General features: G+C 36.6%; 4 protein-coding genes across 7 annotated transcripts; 2 read left to right on the top strand and 2 right to left on the bottom strand.

Annotated features, from left to right (window-relative positions):
- Window positions 1-480: 480 nt before the first annotated feature.
- On the bottom strand, window positions 481-8,274 carry LOC143904507 (heat shock protein 83). Its single transcript, XM_077419241.1, is given in 6 exon segments — window positions 481-1,047; window positions 1,050-1,119; window positions 5,957-6,261; window positions 6,264-7,178; window positions 7,181-7,561; window positions 8,260-8,274. Coding segments are annotated over 6 exon segments (1,899 nt in total). The 3' UTR covers window positions 481-834.
- LOC143904524 (decapping and exoribonuclease protein-like) lies at window positions 7,503-14,681 on the bottom strand. Of its 3 annotated transcripts, none has more exons than XM_077419278.1 (5): window positions 14,274-14,681; window positions 13,926-14,141; window positions 12,965-13,054; window positions 12,477-12,838; window positions 7,503-12,399 (listed from the first exon to the last, which is right to left on the bottom strand). In XM_077419278.1, the coding sequence occupies exons 3-5, from the start codon at window positions 13,020-13,022 to the stop codon at window positions 12,133-12,135; spliced, it is 687 nt and encodes a 228-aa protein (XP_077275404.1). In that variant the 5' UTR covers window positions 13,023-13,054; window positions 13,926-14,141; window positions 14,274-14,681; the 3' UTR covers window positions 7,503-12,132. The 3 variants fall into 3 exon arrangements, with proteins under 3 accessions (XP_077275404.1, XP_077275403.1, XP_077275402.1); XM_077419277.1 differs by having other exon boundaries at window positions 7,504-12,399; window positions 12,965-13,188; XM_077419276.1 differs by having other exon boundaries at window positions 7,514-12,399; window positions 12,965-13,188; window positions 13,926-14,681.
- A 183-nt stretch (window positions 14,682-14,864) lies between these two features.
- Mst (misato mitochondrial distribution and morphology regulator) lies at window positions 14,865-17,958 on the top strand. The gene is made up of 5 exons (XM_077419274.1): window positions 14,865-15,085; window positions 15,177-15,257; window positions 16,306-16,746; window positions 16,834-17,638; window positions 17,712-17,958. Exons 1-5 carry the CDS (start codon window positions 15,008-15,010, stop codon window positions 17,918-17,920), a joined length of 1,614 nt encoding a protein of 537 aa, XP_077275400.1. The 5' UTR covers window positions 14,865-15,007; the 3' UTR covers window positions 17,921-17,958.
- Window positions 17,959-18,087: 129 nt separating this feature from the next.
- On the top strand, window positions 18,088-22,960 carry LOC143904525 (calcium and integrin-binding family member 2). 2 transcript variants are annotated; one of them, XM_077419280.1, is made up of 4 exons: window positions 18,088-18,750; window positions 18,831-18,939; window positions 19,285-19,456; window positions 19,916-22,960. In XM_077419280.1, exons 1-4 carry the CDS (start codon window positions 18,665-18,667, stop codon window positions 20,131-20,133), a joined length of 585 nt encoding a protein of 194 aa, XP_077275406.1. In that variant the 5' UTR covers window positions 18,088-18,664; the 3' UTR covers window positions 20,134-22,960. The 2 variants fall into 2 exon arrangements, with proteins under 2 accessions (XP_077275406.1, XP_077275405.1); XM_077419279.1 differs by having other exon boundaries at window positions 18,819-18,939; window positions 19,916-22,959.
- The last annotated feature ends 651 nt before the right edge of the window (window positions 22,961-23,611 follow it).

Genomic DNA, 23,611 nt, shown 5'->3' with positions numbered 1-23,611 from the left:
TTTATAATTTATTTTTGACATTTAATCATATATTGATTCGATTAGATTCTGTCTCTATTTCTATTACTACTAATTAATTTTCCTGTAAGCAGTATTATTTTGATGTTTCCATGATGCTAGATATACGTGTACGATACAATTATATATAATAAAAGAAATAAATTTTGCTCGAAAATGAATTAGACTAATTATAATAATAAATAATTATTATAAAAGAATAAGAATACTAAAAGATAGAATCTTTGAATTACTTCACTTCGTTGACGTAGCTTCTACTTTGCAGTATATACAATTTTATGCAGTAATGATATATCATAATATGATATATAATAAAAGAATAATAATTAATAATAAAATAATGATGATTAAAAAGGAAAAATTTGCAGAATAATGACGAAGTAACAAAATGATATTATATTGTAAATAATTATTTTATTGTAAATAATATGTATAATATATATAATAATGAATTTATAACCGTTTACACTATTTCACGATTCTCATATGAATAGCGATTCGAATTGTGGACCTCGAACCATAAATCACGTATACTTTGGAGCTATAAGTTTTATAAATACCACAAAGTGCGATGTCATAAATACTATACAGCAATATAAAGTAGCGTCATGTACAGAATTTAATTTATTTCCTCCTTTATTTGGTCAACCATTATTTGGTCCATTATAAAGTCATTCTGTAAATTATCCTCCACAAACAATGTATCTGCGGATTCGTTATATTTTATGTCTTCACCTTTTCTTGATGCCAAATTCGTTCTTGATCAGCTGGTAATTATAACTATTAATATGCAACTCGGGTTTCTCCGGAATAAAATCAGATGAAATAAGACAGAGCAGTCTCAAACAGTAGGATTATGAGATTCTTAATGCTTGCATCGAGATCACTGCTAATAGTAACTCTTGTTGCAAGATTCTGCACGATGACATGATCGGGATTGATCTCAAATTGTTTTTTCGCCGTTAAACGCCATAGGAGTTGTATACAGAATTTGCGTTCCATCGGCATTTTGTAGAGAATTTGCGTTTTTATACAATCCTCTCCATGTTGGCGGTCTTTTCGCGTTTCAAGCTTACGACGCAGCAAGGTGATTTAACTAATGTTACCTAAAAAAAAAAGAAAGTGGTAGTATTATACCTCGAAAAAACCTAAGTAACAAGTGGTAGATTTTTATATCTCGAAAAATCTCGAAAAAATCTAAGCAGTAGTATCTTTATTTCCGAAAAATTATAACCCAAGTGATACACGTCACAAAATTATGTTACCTTATCAAAAAGAAGAGTCGCGCTTCAAGTGATCTATTACAATTACAAAAAAGAAATGATATCTCTTTAAGTTAGAGCGCCAATTACAGAGAGAACATGTTGCCTCAAAAAATAATTGTTGCACTGCATTGAAAAATCTTTACATTGTGTCAATTAGAAAAGAATGTATAATAACAATTTTATAAGATTAAAAAATTTTATTTAAATTTAACAAGGGAATACAAGATATTTAAATACAAAGTTATTTACATGTGTATTTTTTAATGGCCACAAAGAATTACAGAAGTAACAGTACAAAATAAAAATATTTTATTAAAATACATAAATTTTTCTTGTAAAAAAACTTGGCGCTGCTAGACCTTTTAAATAAATAAAAACAACAATAAATAAAAATAATTCAGAGAAGAATACAATGGGAGTAATATTAAATGATTATCAGCGTGGATGTGGGAGTGAGTGATATGGGTGTGCGTGACTACGCGGACGGCGGATAATGCGGCTTATAATTAAGTATAGAATAAGTTTATTTATTTATTTAAAATTTCGAGGTCTAGCAGCGCCAAGTTTTTTTACAAGAAAAATTTATGTATTTTAATAAAATATTTTTATTTTGTACTGTTACTTCTGTAATTCTTTGTGGCCATTAAAAAATACACATGTAAATAACTTTGTATTTAAATATCTTGTATTCCCTTGTTAAATTTAAATAAAATTTTTTAATCTTATAAAATTGTTATTATACATTCTTTTCTAATTGACACAATGTAAAGATTTTTCAATGCAGTGCAACAATTATTTTTTGAGGCAACATGTTCTCTCTGTAATTGGCGCTCTAACTTAAAGAGATATCATTTCTTTTTTGTAATTGTAATAGATCACTTGAAGCGCGACTCTTCTTTTTGATAAGGTAACATAATTTTGTGACGTGTATCACTTGGGTTATAATTTTTCGGAAATAAAGATACTACTGCTTAGATTTTTTCGAGATTTTTCGAGATATAAAGATCTACCACTTGTTACTTAGGTTTTTTCGAGGTATAATACTACCACTTTCTTTTTTTTTTAGGTAACAACATATACACTACTATACGTGTACTTGGCGCCTTTTTTTACCTTTTTTTAAAAAAGGTAATTTTGTGCGGATATCACGCCTTTTTGTAGTATATTACGCATTGTATAAACAGTATGTACAGGATAAAGCTATTTGGAGGTATAATACTACCACTTTGTTTTTTTCGAGGTAACAACATAACAGGGTAACAACATAATACATATACACTATTATGCGTGTACTTGGCGCTCATTTTACCTTTTTTTTAAAAAGGTAATTTTGTACGGATATCACGCCTTTTTGTAGTGTTACGCAACTTAATCTTATAAACAATATATCTTATAATTTCATAAACCGTATATAATACAAGGTATGAAGCTAAAAGTGTTACGAACTATTATTTCTAAAGAAAACAACAATTTAATATTTTGCTCAATTTTTTAAAAATAATAATCTGTAACCCTTTTAGTTGTACACCTTGTATATATTTTTCAATTTCAACATAAAACATAATCGCAATAAAGCATGATTAATGTTAATAAGTCGTTAACTGTAAAATTCTTTATTTATTTTTATTTGCGTGTCTTACTGAATGTTGTTCGCCACTGTATATGTACCGATATCTTCAGGTATCGATATTTTTGATAATTATTTTTACGTCAGACATAATTTTAATTCATCCAATTTTTATTATGTCTAAACATAATTTTTGTCCAATTTTTATTATGTCTAGACATAATTTTAATTCAGCGATTTTTATTATGTCATGACATAATTTTAATTCTGCCGCTAGGGAAATTTTAAGTCGATTTTTATGAATCAAGCTTGAATTCAATGTTTAGGTGTCCCAGGTTGCCGATGACGAGGTCCACATAGCGCGCTCTATAGTTTTCGGTGTCCAGGTGTATTAATACCTTGAATTTGATGGCCACGTGTTCCAAGTTGCCAATGACGAGGTCCACATAGTGCGCTTCGTAGTTTTCGGTGTCTACATGTATTAATACCTCGAATTCGATATCTACGTGTCCTACATTGGGTGCGTTAAGCCGATACTTTGCTAGCCTAGCAATCGTGAGCAGTCGCTCGTTTTCGCTCGTTTCCTCTTTTTTGACTTACTGGATTAAAAAGAGAAGAAACGAGCAAAAACGAGCAACTGCTCACGATTGCTAGGCTAGCGGAGTATCGGCTGAACGCACCCATTCAGATTTAAAGTTATTAATACACCTAGACACCAAAAACTATGAAGCGCATTATGTGGACCTCGTCATCAGCAACCTAAAACACCTAGACATCAATTTCAAGGTATTAATACACGTAGACACCGAAAACTACGGAGCGCAATATGTGGACCTTGTCATCGGCAACCTGGGACACGTAGACATCAAATTCAACGTACGATTACACCTGGACACCGGAAACTATGAAGCGCACTATCTGGATCCCGTCATCGGCAACCTGGAACACGTGGACATCGAATTCAAGATATTAATACACGTAGACACCAAAAACTACGGAGCGCACTATGTGGACCTCGTCATCGGCAACCTGGGACACGTAGACATCGAATTCAACGTATTATTACACCTGGACACCGAAATCTATGAAGCGCATTATCTGGATCCCGTCATCGGCAACCTGAGACACGTGGACATCGAATTCAAGATATTAATACACGTAGACACCAAAAACTACGGAGCGCACTGTGTGGACCTCGTCATCGGCAACCTGGGACACGTAGACATCGAATTCAACGTATTATTACACCTGGACACCGAAAACTATGAAGCGCATTATCTGGATCCCGTCATCGGCAACCTGGAACACGTGGACATCGAATTCAAGATATTAATACACGTGGACACCAAAAACTACGGAGCGCACTATGTGGACCTCGTCATCGGCAACCTGGGACACGTAGACATCGAATTCAACGTATTATTACACCTGGACACCGAAATCTATGAAGCGCATTATCTGGATCCCGTCATCGGCAACCTGAGACACGTGGACATCGAATTCAAGATATTAATACACGTAGACACCAAAAACTACGGAGCGCACTGTGTGGACCTCGTCATCGGCAACCTGGGACACGTAGACATCGAATTCAACGTATTATTACACCTGGACACCGAAAACTATGAAGCGCATTATCTGGATCCCGTCATCGGCAACCTGGAACACGTGGACATCGAATTCAAGATATTAATACACGTGGACACCAAAAACTACGGAGCGCACTATGTGGACCTCGTCATCGGCAACCTGGGACACGTAGACATCGAATTCAACGTATTATTACACCTGGACACCGAAATCTATGAAGCGCATTATCTGGATCCCGTCATCGGCAACCTGAGACACGTGGACATCGAATTCAAGATATTAATACACGTAGACACCAAAAACTACGGAGCGCACTGTGTGGACCTCGTCATCGGCAACCTGGGACACGTAGACATCGAATTCAACGTATTATTACACCTGGACACCGAAAACTATGAAGCGCACTGTGTGGACCTCGTCATCGGCAACCTGGGACACGTGGACATCGAATTCAAGGTATTAATACACGTAGACACCGAAAACTACGGAGCGCACTATGTGGACCTCGTCATCGGCAACCTGGGACACCTAGACATCGAATTCAACGTACGATTACACCTGGACACCGAAAACTATGAAGCGCATTATCTGGATCCCGTCATCGGCAACCTGGAACACGTGGACATCGAATTCAAGATATTAATACACGTGGACATCAAAAACTACGGAGCGCACTATGTGGACCTCGTCATCGGCAACCTGGGACACGTAGACATCGAATTCAACGTATTATTACACCTGGACACCGAAATCTATGAAGCGCATTATCTGGATCCCGTCATCGGCAACCTGGGACACGTGGACATCGAATTCAAGATATTAATACACGTAGACACCAAAAACTACGGAGCGCACTATGTGGACCTCGTCATCGGCAACCTGGGACACGTAGACATCGAATTCAACGTATTATTACACCTGGACACCGAAAACTATAAAGCGCACTATCTGGACCTTGTCATCGGCAACCTGGGATACATAGACATCAAATTCAAGCTTGATTCATAAGAATCGACTTAAAAATTCCCTAGCGGCACTTTCTGCCAAGCATAGAGAACCTACTTTTCCGTTGACTCAATATTTATTTTATATATATACCTAATTTTTACTTAAATAGAAATCTTCCTCCTGACCGATAAGTTTATCGACCTAATTTTGAAATACGCGCGCGATATCGAAACTGGCGATACCTGCGCCGCCAGCGTCGAAAAAGTGAAAGTGACGTTTCTCTGATAGATCGCAGCGTTAGGAGGAGTATCTTAAAAATAAATTTTCACATTTGGACTTTGCGTCGCAATATCTCCGCTCGTAAGGCACGTAGCGGAATATTATGAGAGAAACCCCCCCCCTAATTGGACCCCAAGCTATCGATCAAGCCTACTTAGAACTTGATCCGTTCACTCGTTATCGAGATCTCAACATCTCGGGTACTCGCAACCCGTCGCGTCGCGTAAAAGAGTCACGGTCGGTCTCGCTCCGCGTGTACTTGGCGCGAGACACTACCGTGTCTCTTGATCTATTAAAGACCACGATGCTTTCCACCTTATCGCACAGAACGTTCTCCATGGCTCTACACAACGCCCAAAGATTGTTCATTTTCAGCATGCGGGTCTTTTTCTGGGCCTTATCCTCGGGAAGCACCAGCTCGCCTCCAGCAACAGACATAAGAGGTTTTCCATCGAAGCTCCTCATCCTTTCCACCATGAATTCGTCGATGGGATCAGTCATGTAAATCACTTCGATATCGCGCATCTTCAACGCCTCGATGAACACGCTATCTTCTACGTGCTTCATACTCTCGCCGGCGATGAAGTAAATGTCGTAAATCGCTGGTTCTTTTTCATCCTATTGATATAATCCTGCAGCGAACACGCCTCGTCACCGGATGCGGAAGTGCGATACTTCAGAAGCCGCGCCAGTTTATCGCGATTGGGTCTGTCCTCGCAAATGCCCCGTTTAATGTTCCTGTCACATTGTTTGTAGAATTCCTCGTAGCGTTGGTCCCTTGATACGTCCTCGAAGAACTTGACGCAATTTTCTAACGATACTGTTACGGATGATATTCAAGATACTGCTATTTACTTTCTCGCGAGAGATATATTGAGGGGAAGATTTTTGCTGTGAATCATGCCTTTTATGGAACTCAAGTAATTCGGCATTAATTTTTCGCAGTCCATAATGAAAACATGTCTAACGTATAATTTTATCTCATTCTTTTTCTTCATTTGATTGAATGACATGCGATTGACATTGGGAATATAGAGAATAGCGTTGAACTCTTTTTCACAGAAATATATCGTATACATACTTCTATTCTGATCACTGTTTAATTTCATAATTTTTTCGAAGCTCTCGGGGGTAATATACACAGTTTGCTTAATACACTTGTGAGAAAGACAGGCTTTGCTCTATTGATCTTGTATTACGCTTTTAATTGTTCTCTTCGTCTTTTCCTGCTTCTCAGCCTCATTTTTGTCCAGTTGGTTTTCACAATCTTTCTCCACGAGCAGTTTGATCGCGTATTTATTAAATTGAAAGTACTTTTCAACGATTTCTTTGATATTACTCCCTTCTAGATATTTAGACTGACTGTCTTTTATGTAAAGGACAATCTTTGTGCCACGCACCATTGAATTGTTAGTGCGGTCACACCTAATACTGTAACGTTGATGCGAATTGGACTCCCACTCGTATAGATCATCACCATAACGCTTGGATGTAACAACTATTTTATCAGTATCACAAGATACACGGAGTAGAAGCCTATGCCGAATTTACCGATTATAGAATCGCAATCCATTGTACTCTTGAAAATTTTAGTTCCAGATTTTGCGATTGTTCCGAGATTGTTAATCATTTCAGTTTCTGTCATACCGATACCATTATCCATGGCGGCTAGAGTACGATTCTTCTTGTTTAGAATGATATAAATGCACAATTCCTCTCCGTCATCAATATTAATGGAAGAGTTGTAACGGACCTTGTCCAAAGCATCGTTGAAGTTTGAAATTAATTCTCGGAGAAAAATTTCCTGATTTGAGTAGATATTTATGATAATCCGTGGTATAAATTTATGAACGTCTATACCAAAGGGGCGAAGTTTTAGGGGCGAAGTTTGTTTCTTAAGTCATCTAAAAAATTACTTTTCAGCATTAATTTGCTAGAAAAAATTATCAGATGGATATATTATTGTGGAGAGATTAAACGCTAATTTACATCAGTTATTGTGTATAATCTTACTTTATTATAGCTAGATTAGTTAGATTATAGATAATATGCAAAGACAGATAAACAATATTCCCGCATTTTTGTCAATTTATTTTATAATTATATAAATGTTAATATAAATTATATTTACAAATTTGATAAAATAGAATTTATTTACAAAATTTACAGACAGGCTAATAAATATAACGGATTACCTCTTGCTTTTTATTAATTTATTAATTTTTTTATCTAACATATTAACCCTCCAATGAACGCGTGAAAATTTGAAAAGAGCTCGTGGGACGTGGGGTGTAAATTACACCCTACATTATTTTTTGTTTAATATTATAATATTTATTGTTGCACATATCTTAAAGTACATTAACAGGTTGAAACTTTAATTTTAATGTTTTTTTGATAATAAATATAATCGGTTCTGTGTATATTGAAATGAGTCCAAAACACTCATTTTTTTACAACCTGTTGTGGGGTAAAATACCCTATGCGTCCACTGAAGGGTTAATACAGTGACATATGGATGACATAGTGTATGTATGTGAAAGTTACATCTCCGTGATGATACTACAAAGATATTCAAAAGATCTCTCGAACCGATAAGATTTCCATTATGATCCATATATATTACGTCAAAGAATATAAAATATATAATTTAATATTGCAAAAAATAATGGGAAGAATATAGAAATTACAGAAAAGGGCTGCACACGAAATAAAGCGTGTGGTTTGATTTAGCTATAACGTGCGTAAGTAATTTATCCTATAATTTAAAATCAATCCTGTTTTGCAAAAAAACATATGTAGGAACATTATTTTACAGAAAGAGACATTATTATTTTTGTGTTTATGTTTTGTGTTTAGTACGCAACAGAAACATAAATGTTTATTTTTATATTTTATCTTCTTTTCTTATTTCTCCTTTCCGTTGTTCGAAAATTTTAAGAATTTTTTGAAGTTCGTTTAATTTCGTAAGTATAACTGTACTATGTGCATACCCGCCGAAACAAAAAACAGTGGCGGATCTAATTTAACAAGAAAATAATAAAGCTTAATCTTCAATCTCTTCAATCAACCACATCAAAAACCGTCACTTGTTATTTGTATTTATATATTGCTTTATATTATTTTTTGAAATGTAATTTTAATTAAAAACAAATTTGTTGTACATTTATAAATTAAATTTTCGTCGAGAAGAGTTCTCATAATACCTAATAGGGATACTAATTTCAAGCTGCCAGAAACTTAGGCCCACCGCTGATAAAGACGATTTTTCACATTTTTTGAGATTGAAATTAACGGATAACTATTTTATCGCAAATAAAGAGACAGAAATGATTAATAAATCCAATAATAAGAATAACTTTATCGCCGTACATATTAAAAAAAAAAAGATATATCCATATACCTTCTCAATAAAATTGACTGACTGGACTTCGCTTTCTATTTGAACGATTCACTTTGAGATTGGTGATGGTATCAAAGTGTTTATTTTTGCGTTGTTATATTATATGTTATTCGCAAAATTTATTAAATTTACTTCATTGATATACCTATTCTAATTTCCGTTGGAAGATTATCACTATCAGCTCAGTATGACTTGAACAAAATTCTGATTAATTGTGAAATATGGATAACATATGGATAACAGTGGGATGCCATATTGCTCTAAAATATGCCATTTACTTAAAGCAGCTGAAGAACAGCTTGAATAATTTCAAACAAAAAAATTGACGGAGTAAGAAATTCTTATACCTTCTACAACTTTAGTGCTCTACATTATTATTATATTAAAATGTAAAGGTAAAGGTAAATAAATTATGATTTAAAGTTGACTTTACCGCGCAGCATCTGGGATTAATATTAGAACTTATGTCGGAAAGTGATAGATGCAATCAGATAAATTCTAGGTTGAAGTGTCTGATATTTAACAAAGATTTTATTCAGCAACATGATTATAATTAGAATAAGTATATAAACTTAAGGTAGAAGACATTAGGCGATCGTCGAGCAGTATTCTTTCGAAAAATAAAATATCTTTTAGAGTCAAGAGAAGAATAGAACTAAAAAATATTTGATAAATGTGAAGAGGATTATCGAAGAAGGAAGAAGAAAAAACAGTCAAAAATCTCGAGTTCCGGGTCAATGGAGATGGAAAGAAGAAAGGTGAAATAAAGCTAGGACACAAGGATGGGCGGGCCTAGAGGTGTTCTAAGAAATGGAAAGTAAAAGAAGATAAGCATATAGCTGAGGAAAGGTTAAGAAGAGATGAGATAAAAAGAAGAAATGTATAGGAAAGCTATTGGCGTATTCCTGGAACAAGGATTGGCGAAACTTGTCTGCGTTGTAGGAAAAGAAAGGTAAAAGAAGATGGAAATAGGAAAATTAGTTAAAAGGACACGCAAGGCTTGGTGAGATATGGAAAGGAAGAAGAAGAAGAAGAGGAAATGCGGAAGAAGAAAAAATTAGGAGGTATAAACGTTACAGTTTAAAGGACGCAGCAGTTTTCTGGAAATATTAGAATCTTTAGATGGAGGCGAATCCAGGTATATTAATTATGCAACGGTAGATAGTAGGCATGGGAAGATAACTAGAGAACGCGCATGCGAGGAGGAAATAAATGTTGCTTCGGTGGGAACGAGAGAAGAAGAGCTGGGAGGCAATTTACTAGGAGTGAAGGAGGAGCAGTGTCGAGGAATTTGGCAAATAAGGAAAAGGAATGGAGCGATCCGAGGGCACAGAAGTGATTCGAGTTAAATTAGGAATGAATTCAAAAGATCAGGAAGATTAAGAAGATAATATATTGGAAGAAAAAGAAGAGGAGGGGTAGGTGCATATAGGGAGGTGTGATAAGTTTGGAAAAGCTGGGGACATAGGATAGCATTAGTTAGGTAGCAAGAGATTTGTTATTAGTCAAGTTTATTATATGTATTGTAAGATGAGAGAGTTACGTTAATATTTGAAGGTAAAGGTAAATAATTATTAATATATTAAGATGTGATTGAAAAACAGGAAAATAGTTGTAATATTAAGGTAAAGGTAGGGATAAAGAAAAAGAGAGAATTAGGTTTTGGATTATAAAGTTTATAGAGAATATGCATTGATTTAGAATTCAAATTTTATAAGTTTTAGGATGTAAGGAATGTTATTTTAGAGACAAAGCGAGATATGAGTCTAAAGGAGATTTGGGAAGAATTTAGAAATAAAAGAAATATAGGGAATATTATATAGTTGTTGCGCGTTGCGGTAAGAAGGTATGTGTGTGTGTACTGTGTATAGGTGAATAATGTTCGTTTCTTGGCTTGATACTGCCGAAGCGGATTAGATCAAGTATTACTGCATGAGCACAGTATATACTGTGGCATGAGTTTAGATTGTGAGTTTAACGTGCAAATAATGGGTTTAAGCGTGTAGGGTTTAAGGGGTGGTTTTTCTAGAAGAAATTAAAAAAGTATGGAATAAGGAATTAACAGTGTCACGCATTAAGTTAAAAAAGTTATTGGTATGAGTGTGTTTAAGGTATATTGTAAACCAAGTCCATTTCATGGCTTTGTATAGCTGAAATTAAATAAATCTATCTAATTAGATATAAATATTTCGCGAAAAGTATGTAATGTGGAAGTATGTAAAGCTAAGCATCACGTACTGTTGTTTCTTATTGATACTATAGCCTATGGTCAATAGATTGACAGTTATTAGTATAATTAGTAAAATTCAAAAAATTGCACAAAAGATTTGCTTTCTGGCAAATAGGAATTATTAAAATTACCAAATATATGTATAAATGTATTATTGTACAGTTAATTCTTAGCTAACGTGCTTACGCTCTAACTTTTATCTTATATATAAACTTAATAATATAAAGTAAAATAATGGAATTGTATGTTATTGTTACACTTCACAAACAGAGTATTAAACATTTCTATATAAATACAAATATTTATATAGAATACTCTTTGTAAACAGATGCGTGTACATGGCACTTTTTGTATCATTTTTTTAAAAGTAAGTTTTTATAGATAAATTAATCATCCTTATACGTAAAAACTTATGTCACACTTTTCTTTATGTAAAAATTATTATTAAAATATTTCTCACATGTGAATCTATTTCAAAAAACTAATAAATCATGTTCGTTACTTAAGAGAATAACAAGTAAAATAATATGTTTTTCTTTTAAAACTTTTTAATTTCGCTGGTTACTTACACACAGTAAGATCAATGTACACACTAAAATATATTATATCATATATATTAATTATATCAGAATACATTAATATTGTACTATAAATGCCACAAATACCTATAAATGGTGACTCAAACAAATTAAAAAGATTAAAAAGCTTAAAAGAAAAAGTTACATAAACTATAAAATACTTGATGCATTTTACGCGTTGTGCATATTTAACATATGTTTTACATTTGTATTTATATTTCTATAATATCTTTGGTGTATGGGGAACATATTTCTCAGATTTTTGTATTTACTGAATTTACACGCCTGGTATTTGCTGTATTTACATGCCTGTATTTCTCTGCTTTATCAACAAACCACGGTTTTAAGAAGAAATAAATTTCGTTATCAGGAGCTTCTTCACTATAATTTATAACATTCTTAGCAGATGTCTTCCAGTGAAATTTGTACATGCATTCATTATGATCCTTAGTGACAATTCTTTTTATATTGTCTAAAAATATGTTGCAGAATATTTTGCACTTGTTCATATCACAAGACAGCTGCAGTATAATATAATTTCACATTAATATATCTTAAGTTTCTCATGTCGTATAATTTTTTAAACAGATTTATTTACCTTTGAAAGCTTTGGCAGATCATGCGTAGGATATTCCTTTATCATTCTCACTGTGCTTCTTTCACCTTTTAATCCACATATAACTCTATTTATTTCCACCAAGTAGTTCTGACTCCACCATTGTGATACTACATGCCGATAAATTTTTCCATTTATTATATTACCCATTGGAAACGTTTTCAATTCGATTATTTCAAAAGTTTTGCCAATAAGCGTATCAGTTATAGGCTGTTGCGAAGAAATACCATCTATTTCTGCTCCATATAATAACGAATGATTGCCAAAGTTTGCTTTAAACATACAGTGAAATTCTTCGCACTCATTGAGAGGTACTGATAGATCTGGTTTATGTGATGGATGATCTAATAAAAAATGTGTATAATTTAATTATATAAATTCAACAAGCAATCAATTTTGTCTACTGTATATATATCTGAAGTAAAAGATGATATATATTAAAATTTCATATATATATTTTAATAATATACCTGCTACCATATATTGCTCAAATTTAAATCCCCATGAAGTAACTTGTTTTTCTGACATTGTTTCATTGACTCGACGATGTTCTTTTTCATCTGTATAAAATTCGCATAAATATATTGTACCGCGGTATTTACTGGCACAAATAATCCATTCATCAAATGTTTTATATGGGCTACATAATATTGTTTTTATTGTCCCTCGAGAACTAATAAAATCGATATCCAACCTAATTAATGTTATCTCTGATTAGGTAAAAATGAGTACTTAAAGTATATAGATATTGTTAATAATAAAATAAATAATAAATTTGCAAAAATAAATTGATTAAACATAATGTGTACAAAATGTACATGCTATTATCATAGAATTTTCGGATAAACTTCCGAAAACGGCCCCCCTCCGATTTCGATGAAACTTTGTGAAAAGCTTCGTTTTGGGTCAAAATGAAAACCCTTAAAAGGAATTTTGGCGACTCCTATGATAAAGTCATTTTTTTAAATAAAATGATAAAAAATATAGGAAAATCTTCATAATTCTACAGGATGTTGACTGATAGAATATGAGCACAAACACGCCAAATAGACCGAATACTACAGAATGTAAATAATCAAGGTCAGAAGCTAGTATGTATATATATAAACAAGCTTGTAAAGCGCGCCACGAACCCATGTGACATCTCGGTTCGCGTGGAAAGTGTATGAACTATTTCGGGACTACCGCACCTCCCCCGAAAGCATGGGGGGGGGGGTGTGCGTGGAAAGTATATGCGTGAACTATTTCGGGACTACCGCACCTCCCCCGAAAGCATGGGGGGGGGGGTGTGCGTGAATCTCGGTTCGCGTGGAAGTCTACCCGAATTTTCTACGTAGAATATAAATAGAATATTATATATATTTTAATGTCACTGCGTGTGACATTAAAAGTTTTATACTTAATAAATGATAACAATTTTTATGAACATACCAACGTTCTTCCTGTGCTGATAATGGCTTTTCAATTCGATGAAAATTATCGGCAATCCATCTTAAAATATTATCCAGTTTAATATGCGAAGTAGGCTTGTGACGTGTAGACATATAATTTATGTTGAGATCGAAATTCACGTTGTCAGGATCCGAAGGAGGAATATAATACTTTAGTTGCGATAAATCGGCATGATATTGCGAATCACCATCGATACTAAAATATCCGATTAATTCCGTGCTTAAAGTTGGAACCGTGTGGCTCGAAAAATTTGCAAAATCAATCTTAAACATCGTGACTCCTTAATTATCTTTACGGTAAAAAGTACAAAATTTTGTCTGTACATACAAGAACGAATGTTCACTCGTTCACATGACGATTCACGATATACTGCTTAATTTCCGCGATTTCCGCTGATATATAGCCACTCGCGGATATTACAAATCACAAGGTGCCTGTATTTTTTATACGAATCTTCGCTTTCTCTTTCTGCTCCAACGCTCAATGTACTTCTCGTTCTTTTAAGTGCAGGCATTTTTGGGAATTCTAATCAACACGAACAGAGAGAATGGGACAATCCCGAACGCCATTTTGGCGTTTGGTACTTTCCACCACTCTTGCCGCGCATCGCGCAAATCTAGGAATCTGTTTGTAGCTGAACTTCTTGCACAGGCACAGGTCATCTTTTCTCTTAAGAAAAAGAGAAAAGATAAACTGTGCAAGAAGTTCGGTTTTAAAACGAACAGGAGATCGATTTGAGTGGGGACTCAATTGACCACATCATCAATTGGCTGATTTGAAGTAAAAATATCTGATTGGCTGGTCCAGTGGAAAAACTCCAGGCACCAGGGGCTGTAAGTGGCTGTGGTCAAACGGGACGCTCCCCATACGTTCCGTACCATGGGATCACGCCGTTAGATTTTATACTGTGCCCAACTGATATATGCCCAAAGCCCAACTGTGCCTTAACCTCTACGTCCTCTTCCAATCAATCGAAAACAGGTAAACAAGGATCCGTTCATGTTCACGCTTGGTCGAGTCATATATCGTTCTGCAGAGAGCAAAATATAAATTCGACAAATATGACAACACGAGAGATTTTGACCATTCAATTAGGCCATTATTCAAATTTTATTGGTGCACATTGGTGGAATCTACAGGTATCGATGGCTATATTTTGTTGATAAGTCTTGACGTGTCTCTGTATCTAATGATCATTGTAATACATCACAAGATAATCTTGTTTCGCAGGAGTCTAACTTCACATATGACCCGAAGAATCCGTCCGAGGTGAACCATAATGTACTGTACAAAGAAGGTGAAAACTCGCGAGTAAGTGTAATTGTGAAAATGAAGTTTGTTTTGATATGTGTTGCTGCTTCTACAGATAGGCAGCAAAAATATTGCAACTATCTAAGAGACATAATTTGTGTAGCAATTTTTTCCCCAAGCTAGAATTGCAAGAATTCTGGATTATATTTCAATTAATATGTGGTCAGAAATTTTATATCAGGTCTTATTCATTACACAGGTGTCACTTTCAATTTTCTTCAAATTGAAAGTACAGATTACTCTTAATATGTTTCACATAAGTTTCCAAATTTCTATGTAAAGCGAAATTCATCCCATACCGCTCTATACTTGTAGTGTGAAACGTGGTCTATTATTGCAAGATTCCACATGGATTTCCAACTTTCCATATCAAGTAAGGTCTACTCCACATTGCCCAGTGCTTGCAGTGCGAAACAAAAGTCTATCGTTGTACGGTTTGTGTGAAAAGTTAAAAATGTACAATAATAAACCTTGTTTTGCACTGCAAGCACAAGGCGGTATGGAATGGACTCACTTTGCTGAAAAGTTGGAGATCCATGTGGAATAATTTTAATGTAATGAATTGTATACGAAATGAAACGAATTGTATATGAATAGTACCATTATATCAACAACATATGTCAGAAAGTCATTGGCGCTAACTCCAATTGGAAGTGACGCCCATATAAAGTATAAAAAACCCTTTTATATAATATATATATATTTTTTTCCCAAAGAGTTATTTTTTACGTATACAATTTAATTAAAAAGTAAAACAATGCCGAAACATTTTTCTCAAAAACATTATTGCAGTAAATATAATAAAAATAAAAGCATTTTATGTATAACATATGTAAATGTAAAAGAAATCAGTGATGAAAGCTATTCAGATTTTACTATATTCATATTTTTTAATAAATTTTGCTTTATATATAATTATAAATAAATTGTTTGAATTGTTTGAATTGAAATATATAATTGAATGTTTGAAAAGTTATATTATAAATATGTATATATACGTGTTTTGATATTATAAATTGGTAATTACTACTGCACAGTTGTGTTTCAGAAACAAGTTACGTTCACCCCGAGATTATTAGTAGCAGATTTAAAAGGGACTCTAGGCTACTTAAATGAGCAAGGTTCTTTATATGATACGAAACCTTCAAATAATCAGCTGCTATGGGATAGTACAAAATTGGAAATTACTAGCGCCGAGCCTAGTCCTAAATCACCTTTTATTCAAAATTTAAATGAACTCGATGAAGATGTAGATGCAGAAACCTACAACTTTGAAAGCGACGTGAAGTCATGGGTCGACTATCTTTTACCTCTGTTCCATCCGAGAACAGTACATAGTATCAAACAGTATTTACACAATTGTACGCAGCGACCATTCAATATATTCACGTATGGCCGCGATTTATGGGCTACGGAACAATTCTCCGACAATTTTGCGGACAGAATACGATCATACGTAGAGGAGTGTGATTTAATGCAAGGATTTCAGGTAAAAAATTTATACAGTATTGTATACCTAATCTTTTTATTAATTATTAAAATAATTATATTGCTAATGTAATATTTCCAAAAATAGGTGCTTATGGATTCTGCAGATGGCTTTGCTGGTCTTGGAGCATCTTGCGTTCAGCATCTACGCGACGAATACGGCAAAAGTATCTTGGCATTTCCATGTCTTGACTTTAACAATGCCGAGCCCAGCGCGTCGGATTTGGTTAAAGTTGTCAATACAGCATTATGTTGGCAACATATCGGAGAGCATTCGTCGCTTTACAGTCCCCTTTCCTGTGGACAAGTCGGTTGGCCATTCGCGGCTGATTCACGTAAATTCGAGAACATAACGTACAGTCCGGAACTAAGATATCACAGCAGCGCGATATTGGCAACCGCTCTAGACACCGTGAGCTTGAGATATAGAACCAAGAAGTATTTGGGCGCCAGCTTATCCGATTTATGTGCCGATCTGAACAAGCTGGGTCGTAAAGCCGCGGCAACTAGTCTGAGTCTGCCGTTTCCTATGAAGATGAAAATGGATTTAATAGACGTACTGGATGAATTCGAGGGATCTCTATGGACAAGCCTGACACCGAGCTGCGATATACCGATGGATAATAATATGCAAAGTATAGCGTTACGAGGAATACCCGAAGACAGAATAAAGCGACCCGTTCATGAAGCCAGCAAACAAATATCCAAACCTGCATACAAGTGCTCCAGCGTGCACGAAATGATGACGCTGTATCTGGCGTGTACGTGTCACGCGTCGGCCACGTATTTATGCAACATTGAAGCACCACTGAAAATTTCCTTACCATATCCAAAGATCTTCAATAATAACGTAACCAAGGATGGAAATATCGCCGGTTTGCCCGTAGGAACCAGTGCGTCTTTTTTTTATTAGTACGAAACACAAATTAAGTAATAATAAATAACAGCATTTGCTTTCTCTTTCAGATGTAAAATCTGTTGCGGTGATGGCTGGGATGCACAGCGGCAGTAATGTTGCAGCAATGTACGAATCTTTACTTGAGCAAACCAAAAGGATAAGAAATATCAAGAAATTCCATGCTTTTACGGATTCCGGACTTGAGGAAGACGAATTTATGGAATGTATTCATAATTTAGCTGATTGTAAAGAAGCGTATGAAGATCATTATGTCTAAAGTGTTACTATATTGTAAATAAAACACATTGCTTGTAATTTTCATAATTCTAATATTTATTGCAATTTACGATTACATTTGCAATATTTTCATTTTGTACAATAAAATCTTTTGTAGTAGATTTATAGAAACGCTTATAAGTTTAATATGTACGATTAAGATTAAAATATAACATTCTTTTGTGCATTTGTATAAATACAATTAATTTAATTAATCATCTAGTACTATACTTGAAAGTTGTACACCTATATATCGGCATTTTTTAAGTCTTAGTGACTTAACAATAATTTCCATTTACCGATTGTATAATTTTCTTTACATATAAGACCTGATTATAGAGGATTATTATCAAACAGCTCGCATGTTGAAATTAAGAGAAAATAATTTTTGCTGTACAATTATATAACAAGGTATATAAATAGGTCATAGTTGCTCGTAAATTTAAGATTAAAACGTCCTTGCTGATGGGAGTGGCGAGACACACCCTGGTTATTAGATTGCACGATTTCGTATCGAACATCAGTGATGTGAGAACTCAGTTCTCGCTGTTCTCTCGTAAATGTAACAGTCTTTCTTAATCCGGTTTAAACAGATCTTCAATTTCTATGACAATTAATTATCTTTGCCTGTTTCTTTCTACGGAAAAATAATGGAAAAATTATCTCTAAAGTGATAATAATATTCCAGAATCCAACATTCGTAACGATATACATATAAAAGAAGGAATTATATAATAAAAGAGTGATGGGAAATAAAGTGGCGACATTCACCGAAGAACAACTCGAAGATTATCAGGATTGCACCTTTTTCACACGCAAAGAAATCTTGAGGTAATATCCTTTTGATTGTATTGTTTTATTTTATTCTTATTTCGTTCAAAACTTCCATTTTTTTCTAGAATATTTAAAAGATTTCGAGAAATAGGAGATCCTGGAATGATACCACGTACCATGACGCCGCAAGAGGCATCGTCTCTTCGTTTGCCTTTGTCGTATTTGGCGCGTATTCCTGAATTAAAGGTCTATTTCAAATTTTTAAGTAATTTTGAACAATAAAAATTCGATATAATAAGTTTCATACGTGTTGTAAAAAGTATATACATTTCTATTCTTTAGAAAAATAGACTTTTACATAATTATACGAATATTTTTACGCTTTTATTAGAGTATATATTTCACGTATTCTGCCTACTATAGATGACATTATACTGGATATTATAGATTTTTTTAAACTTAAATTATATTTTAACGAGTATTCAATATTATAATAATACTTAAACTTATCTTTGTTTTAGCTAAAAATAAATATATATATTTTTCCATTTTCTCGTGCTTTTGTTAAGGAGGAATTTTTTTTCTTTTTAGGAGAATCCATTTAGAGAACGGATCTCGGAAGTTTTTACGCAACGTCAGGATTCAGGACAATCAACGTCCCTCTCCGAAGGAATCTGTTTCGAGGAATTTCTCGAGATGTTGTCCGTGTTCTCTGAACAAGCACCGCGGGATTTGAAAGTCTTTTACGCCTTCAAAATTTACGGTACGGACCACCAGGTGAACCCAGACGGACGGACAGACGGACGGACGGACGGGCGGACGAGCGGATCGTGAGAGAGCCTGGAGGTCGACCTCGGCTGTACCTATAGTTGTTCCATGGAATGAGAAGTACATACGGCATCCAGACACGACATCCACGATGCACGAGAATATTTGCACGGAACAACCGATCGATTTTGCCGCGGCGCAATGTCATAATTATATAGTACCCTCGTGCGAGCGGGGTGTTTTTTTCTTTCACCGTAGATTACGCGTTTTTGTCACGTTACCCGTTGCCCCCCTACCTCTCATAAATATTTAATGATTAGGCTTAAGTGAAAGAGAACGTTCTCCGATGTGATGGTATCGAATCACCGCGAGGTCCATTCAGCCTCTCGCTCGGACAATATTTCGACGATCGCTCATCTATTGCATCTATCAATTTGTAATCTTCCGCGAACAGATTTCGACGAGGACGGGGTGTTGGGTCTGGGTGATTTGGAGCGCACCTGTCGGCAGCTGACTCAAGGTGGGCTAAGTGCCGAAGAGGTGGCTACCGTGTGTCGAAAAGTTCTGGAGGAGAGCGACATAGACGGCGACGGAGCTCTGTCTTATCTCGAGTTCGAGCACGTTGTGACCAGATCCTCCGACTTCATGGCGACTTTCCACATAAGAATATAAATTGCACGATCCAAGTCACGTACAAAAGATACATGTACCGTAATATATAATATCTTAAACGGTTACACGTACATACAATTGTCAATAACCTGGTAGCACAATACATTGGCAACATATTGGCTGAATATTGGGAATGTCTTGGCCAATATTTCCCAATGTAAAGCTAATATTGGTTATTAATAAAATGTAAATGCACTGCCAATATTAGCTCAAAAAGAGAGAACGTCTACTTTACAATATAATACCAATATAAAAAATTAGTTTAATACCTAACATAAAAATTGGGTATATACATATATTATTAGCCAATATTGTTGCAATAAAGTTGTGCTATTAAGGTAACCGAATCTTAGTAAAGTAGGATTAATCAGCTAAATTATTTGTTGGCTTGATCAAGAGACTTGTTCGACGTGTGATGGGGAAATTAAATTAGAACAAAATAACGAATAATTACTTCTTTAAGAACGAAGGAGAGATAAACTTTCATAATATAGCTTCAAAATTATAATAGTCGACAAGTGAAGTGAAGTATAAAAAGGAGTCGGGGTAATAAAAAGAGAAGACTGGCGTGTGATTTGAAAATTGCACTGCGCAACAGAGGATTAACAAATACCTGAGAAATTATGAGCTCGAAAATGATCTCTCTTCCGTTTCATTTCAGTTCGCGCTTCATGCAACGTAATTAATGCCCATTTGCTCATTTTTGCTCTACTTTAATGAAGATTGCCGGCTCTTTAGCTGAGCCTTTCAATACGTCGCGTTTCAATACGTCCATAGTCGTAGAGATTAGGAGACGAAGAAGGTACGCACGAAAGGTTGCCCGAGGCGGAAATGAACAGTAACGCCTCAATAATAACGCATCGCGAACAAACGGAGCCTATAACAGTTTCTTGACCCGTGATGTGTTCCGCACCACGTTAATTTATCGTCATAGTGCGAGGTAAATCGAGAGGAGGTAATCTGCATAAACGCGTCTGCGGATCGCGGCGACGCGCCTATGGACCGCATAAGTGACGGAGTTAATTATCCTCCACCATTAGTTGCCCACCGATTGCGGAAAAAGTATCGCTGCCTAAGCATCGTTGGGTCACAGTATATAATGTGGTTATATACTATATACTGTGGTTGGGTCTTGCGAAGTATTCTCGATGCGTTGACAATGCGCAAGCCGAAAAATCTTTTCCAAACAGCACTATATAAAAAAATCGGGATATCATTAAGACGTCTTTTAGACATTATGTCAAAAATGCTGTCTGGACCGGGTTGTCCGCGGATTGCCGCGCCTTGGAGACGCGCGGAAGTTGGATGAAATTGTAATTAATGCAAACCCCTATACTCGGCCACCGCAAATTGGCAGCGCATCTGTGACACAAGCGCCGTCAGCATCCGAAGCTCTTAATGACGATGTTTTCTACCGACGTCCTGGATCCGTGAGACACGCTAACGATATATAGACGAAAATCGCCCGGGGATCCTTCTCGTGAAATACCGCGGATGAGATTTTCGCAAACTCACCGAGGTAATTATTAGCTCGATAGAGAGACGTTCGGCTGGGGCGCCGATGTATCGGGCGTATCAAAAGTCACACATTTTTCCACGACGCTCCCTAATCGATTTCTTTCCCGGAGAAAATACCGATGGAATCTCGTTTTCCGTTGCATTTCCCCTCAGTCATCGACCTTGAGAGAGCCATTGTTCCACTTGCGATCCGTTTTCGACCACCTGCGGTTCGAATAAAGGCACGCGACCTTTGGGATACCCTGTATATCGCTTTGTACGCGTTGCAGATATACCTTTTCGCGCTCTCACACATAAGTTGCCCCTGTTGAACAATAATGAGCGATGGTGAGCAATAAGTAACCGGGCTATTCATTCTTGCCTCAGACAAGAGTCCCTCCCGGCGACACGGGGGGGGGGGGGAGGACTCGCGAGTGCGATTTCACGACTGCGTTAATTTATACGGGACGAGACGTGGGCGTCCTCCGTCCTCCGCGAGATCGACGACGAGTGTGGAGGCCGCGGAGGGCGGAAGAGCGCGCGTGTGTAACACGTTGCGTTTCGTTCCCCATTATTTCTGTGGCCGACAAACCGTATCGGCGCAATTTACGCAATCGTATACCTGCCGATTTCCACAAAGTTTTACTCGGAACTATTCGAATGGATCGCGCGTGGAATACCGCGCGATTCTTGCGCGGCGATGCTCCGGCGCACGAATAATGGAATACCGCGCGTGAGAAGCATGCCGATCTTTTTCGGTTAATTGCGATTAAGCTGTTAAATCGGTTTTTGCGTTACGCCTTACAAGCGTGAGTTGTAGCCCGCACAAAAGATTTCGTTTCAGGCAACAATGCGCGTAATACAATTAAGTTGCAAGCCTACCCTCTTTAGCACAACTTTATTGCAACAATATTGGCTAACAATATTGGCTAACAATATATATCCAATTTTTATGTTGGGTATAGAGCCGAGTAATTAAACTAATTTCTCATATTGGTATTATATTGTAAACGCTCTCTCTTTTTGAGCTAATGTATATTGGTAATGGTTGTGCATCGCTTCAATACAATTGCTTTTTTCGCAACGCACGTAAAAAAAGAACACACGTATGAAATCTATTCTCGTTCGGATAAGAATTAATAATAAAGTTCCTGAGAAAAGAACGAGAAAAGATCGTAAAGATCGTGTTCTATCGCCATATCGCGATATAAATCAGAATTGTGAGCAGCGAGAAGATTTTCGCAAAATCCCATCGTTTCTTCAAGCCGCTTCTTTCTCAGCCTTCTCGAACGATGTGTGCGCATGTCTCGCGCATTCGTCGGCACGTCGTGTCGCCCCTTCGGACTTCCCCTGTCGGACCAGGCGGGCCCCCCCTTTCTGCTTTCTGCCGGCTGGCCGGCCGGGTCCTGGTCCGGTCGTCTTAAAAAGCGGTCGAAATCGGAGATACCGCCCTGTGGCCAGCATAGTCGGCCGCGCGGTAACTAACCAAGTCTCGGGACCAAGGCCATCCGGTCACTTCCCGGCCCCTACTTCGGGCCCCCGCCGTTCCACCGTCTCTCCTCGTCCTCCCGGCGGGTCGCGAAGTGGCCCTCGAGGCCCCGTGAAGGCGCTCTCTCTCTCTCTCTCTCTCTCTCTCTCTCTCTCTCTCTCTCTCTCTCTCTCTCTCTCTCTCTCTCTTTCTCTCTCTCCCCCTCCCCGCCTCCCCCTCGACGCAGGTCCTCCGTCTCCGCTCTCGTCGAGGAAACCCGCCGGCTCTCTCGAGAGGCTTCCCCTTCGCGGGGCTCATAGCCAACCGCCTTCCATGCCGTGATGTCCGTGCATTCTTGGACCTCCTCGACGCGGCTTGTCGCGACGGGTCCGCGCGGAGGGACTTCGCATAGCCTCTCTCCTCTCCCTCTCTCTTTTCCCCTCGAGTAGAGGCGAGACGAGAAGTCGGAGAAGAGGGGAATGAGAAGGCAAAGATCGCGGGTGGACGGCGACG

This window comes from Temnothorax americanus, unplaced genomic scaffold, assembly GCF_048541705.1.
Source record: "Temnothorax americanus isolate GAGA-0224 unplaced genomic scaffold, ASM4854170v1 Scaffold53, whole genome shotgun sequence".
Lineage (NCBI taxonomy): Eukaryota > Metazoa > Arthropoda > Insecta > Hymenoptera > Formicidae > Temnothorax > Temnothorax americanus.
This window is presented reverse-complemented; position numbering and strand designations above follow the sequence as displayed.

Excerpts from the sequence above, each read along its gene's own strand:
- LOC143904524 (XM_077419276.1), bottom strand. The coding sequence starts at position 14,218 with ATGTTTAAGATTGATTTTGCAAATTTTTCGAGCCACACGGTTCCAACT. Across the intron at positions 13,189-13,925 it reads TCAGCACAGGAAGAACGTTG|GTTGGATATCGATTTTATTA; the intron begins GTATGTTCATAA and ends AACATTAATTAG. Across the intron at positions 12,839-12,964 it reads TGAGCAATATATGGTAGCAG|ATCATCCATCACATAAACCA; the intron begins GTATATTATTAA and ends ATTTTTTATTAG.
- Mst (XM_077419274.1), top strand. The coding sequence starts at position 15,008 with ATGACAACACGAGAGATTTTGACCATTCAATTAGGCCATTATTCAAAT. Across the intron at positions 15,086-15,176 it reads CACATTGGTGGAATCTACAG|GAGTCTAACTTCACATATGA; the intron begins GTATCGATGGCT and ends CTTGTTTCGCAG. Across the intron at positions 17,639-17,711 it reads CGGTTTGCCCGTAGGAACCA|ATGTAAAATCTGTTGCGGTG; the intron begins GTGCGTCTTTTT and ends TTTCTCTTTCAG.
- LOC143904525 (XM_077419279.1), top strand. The coding sequence starts at position 18,665 with ATGGGAAATAAAGTGGCGACATTCACCGAAGAACAACTCGAAGATTAT. Across the intron at positions 18,751-18,818 it reads ACACGCAAAGAAATCTTGAG|AATATTTAAAAGATTTCGAG; the intron begins GTAATATCCTTT and ends ATTTTTTTCTAG. Across the intron at positions 18,940-19,284 it reads CGCGTATTCCTGAATTAAAG|GAGAATCCATTTAGAGAACG; the intron begins GTCTATTTCAAA and ends TTTTCTTTTTAG.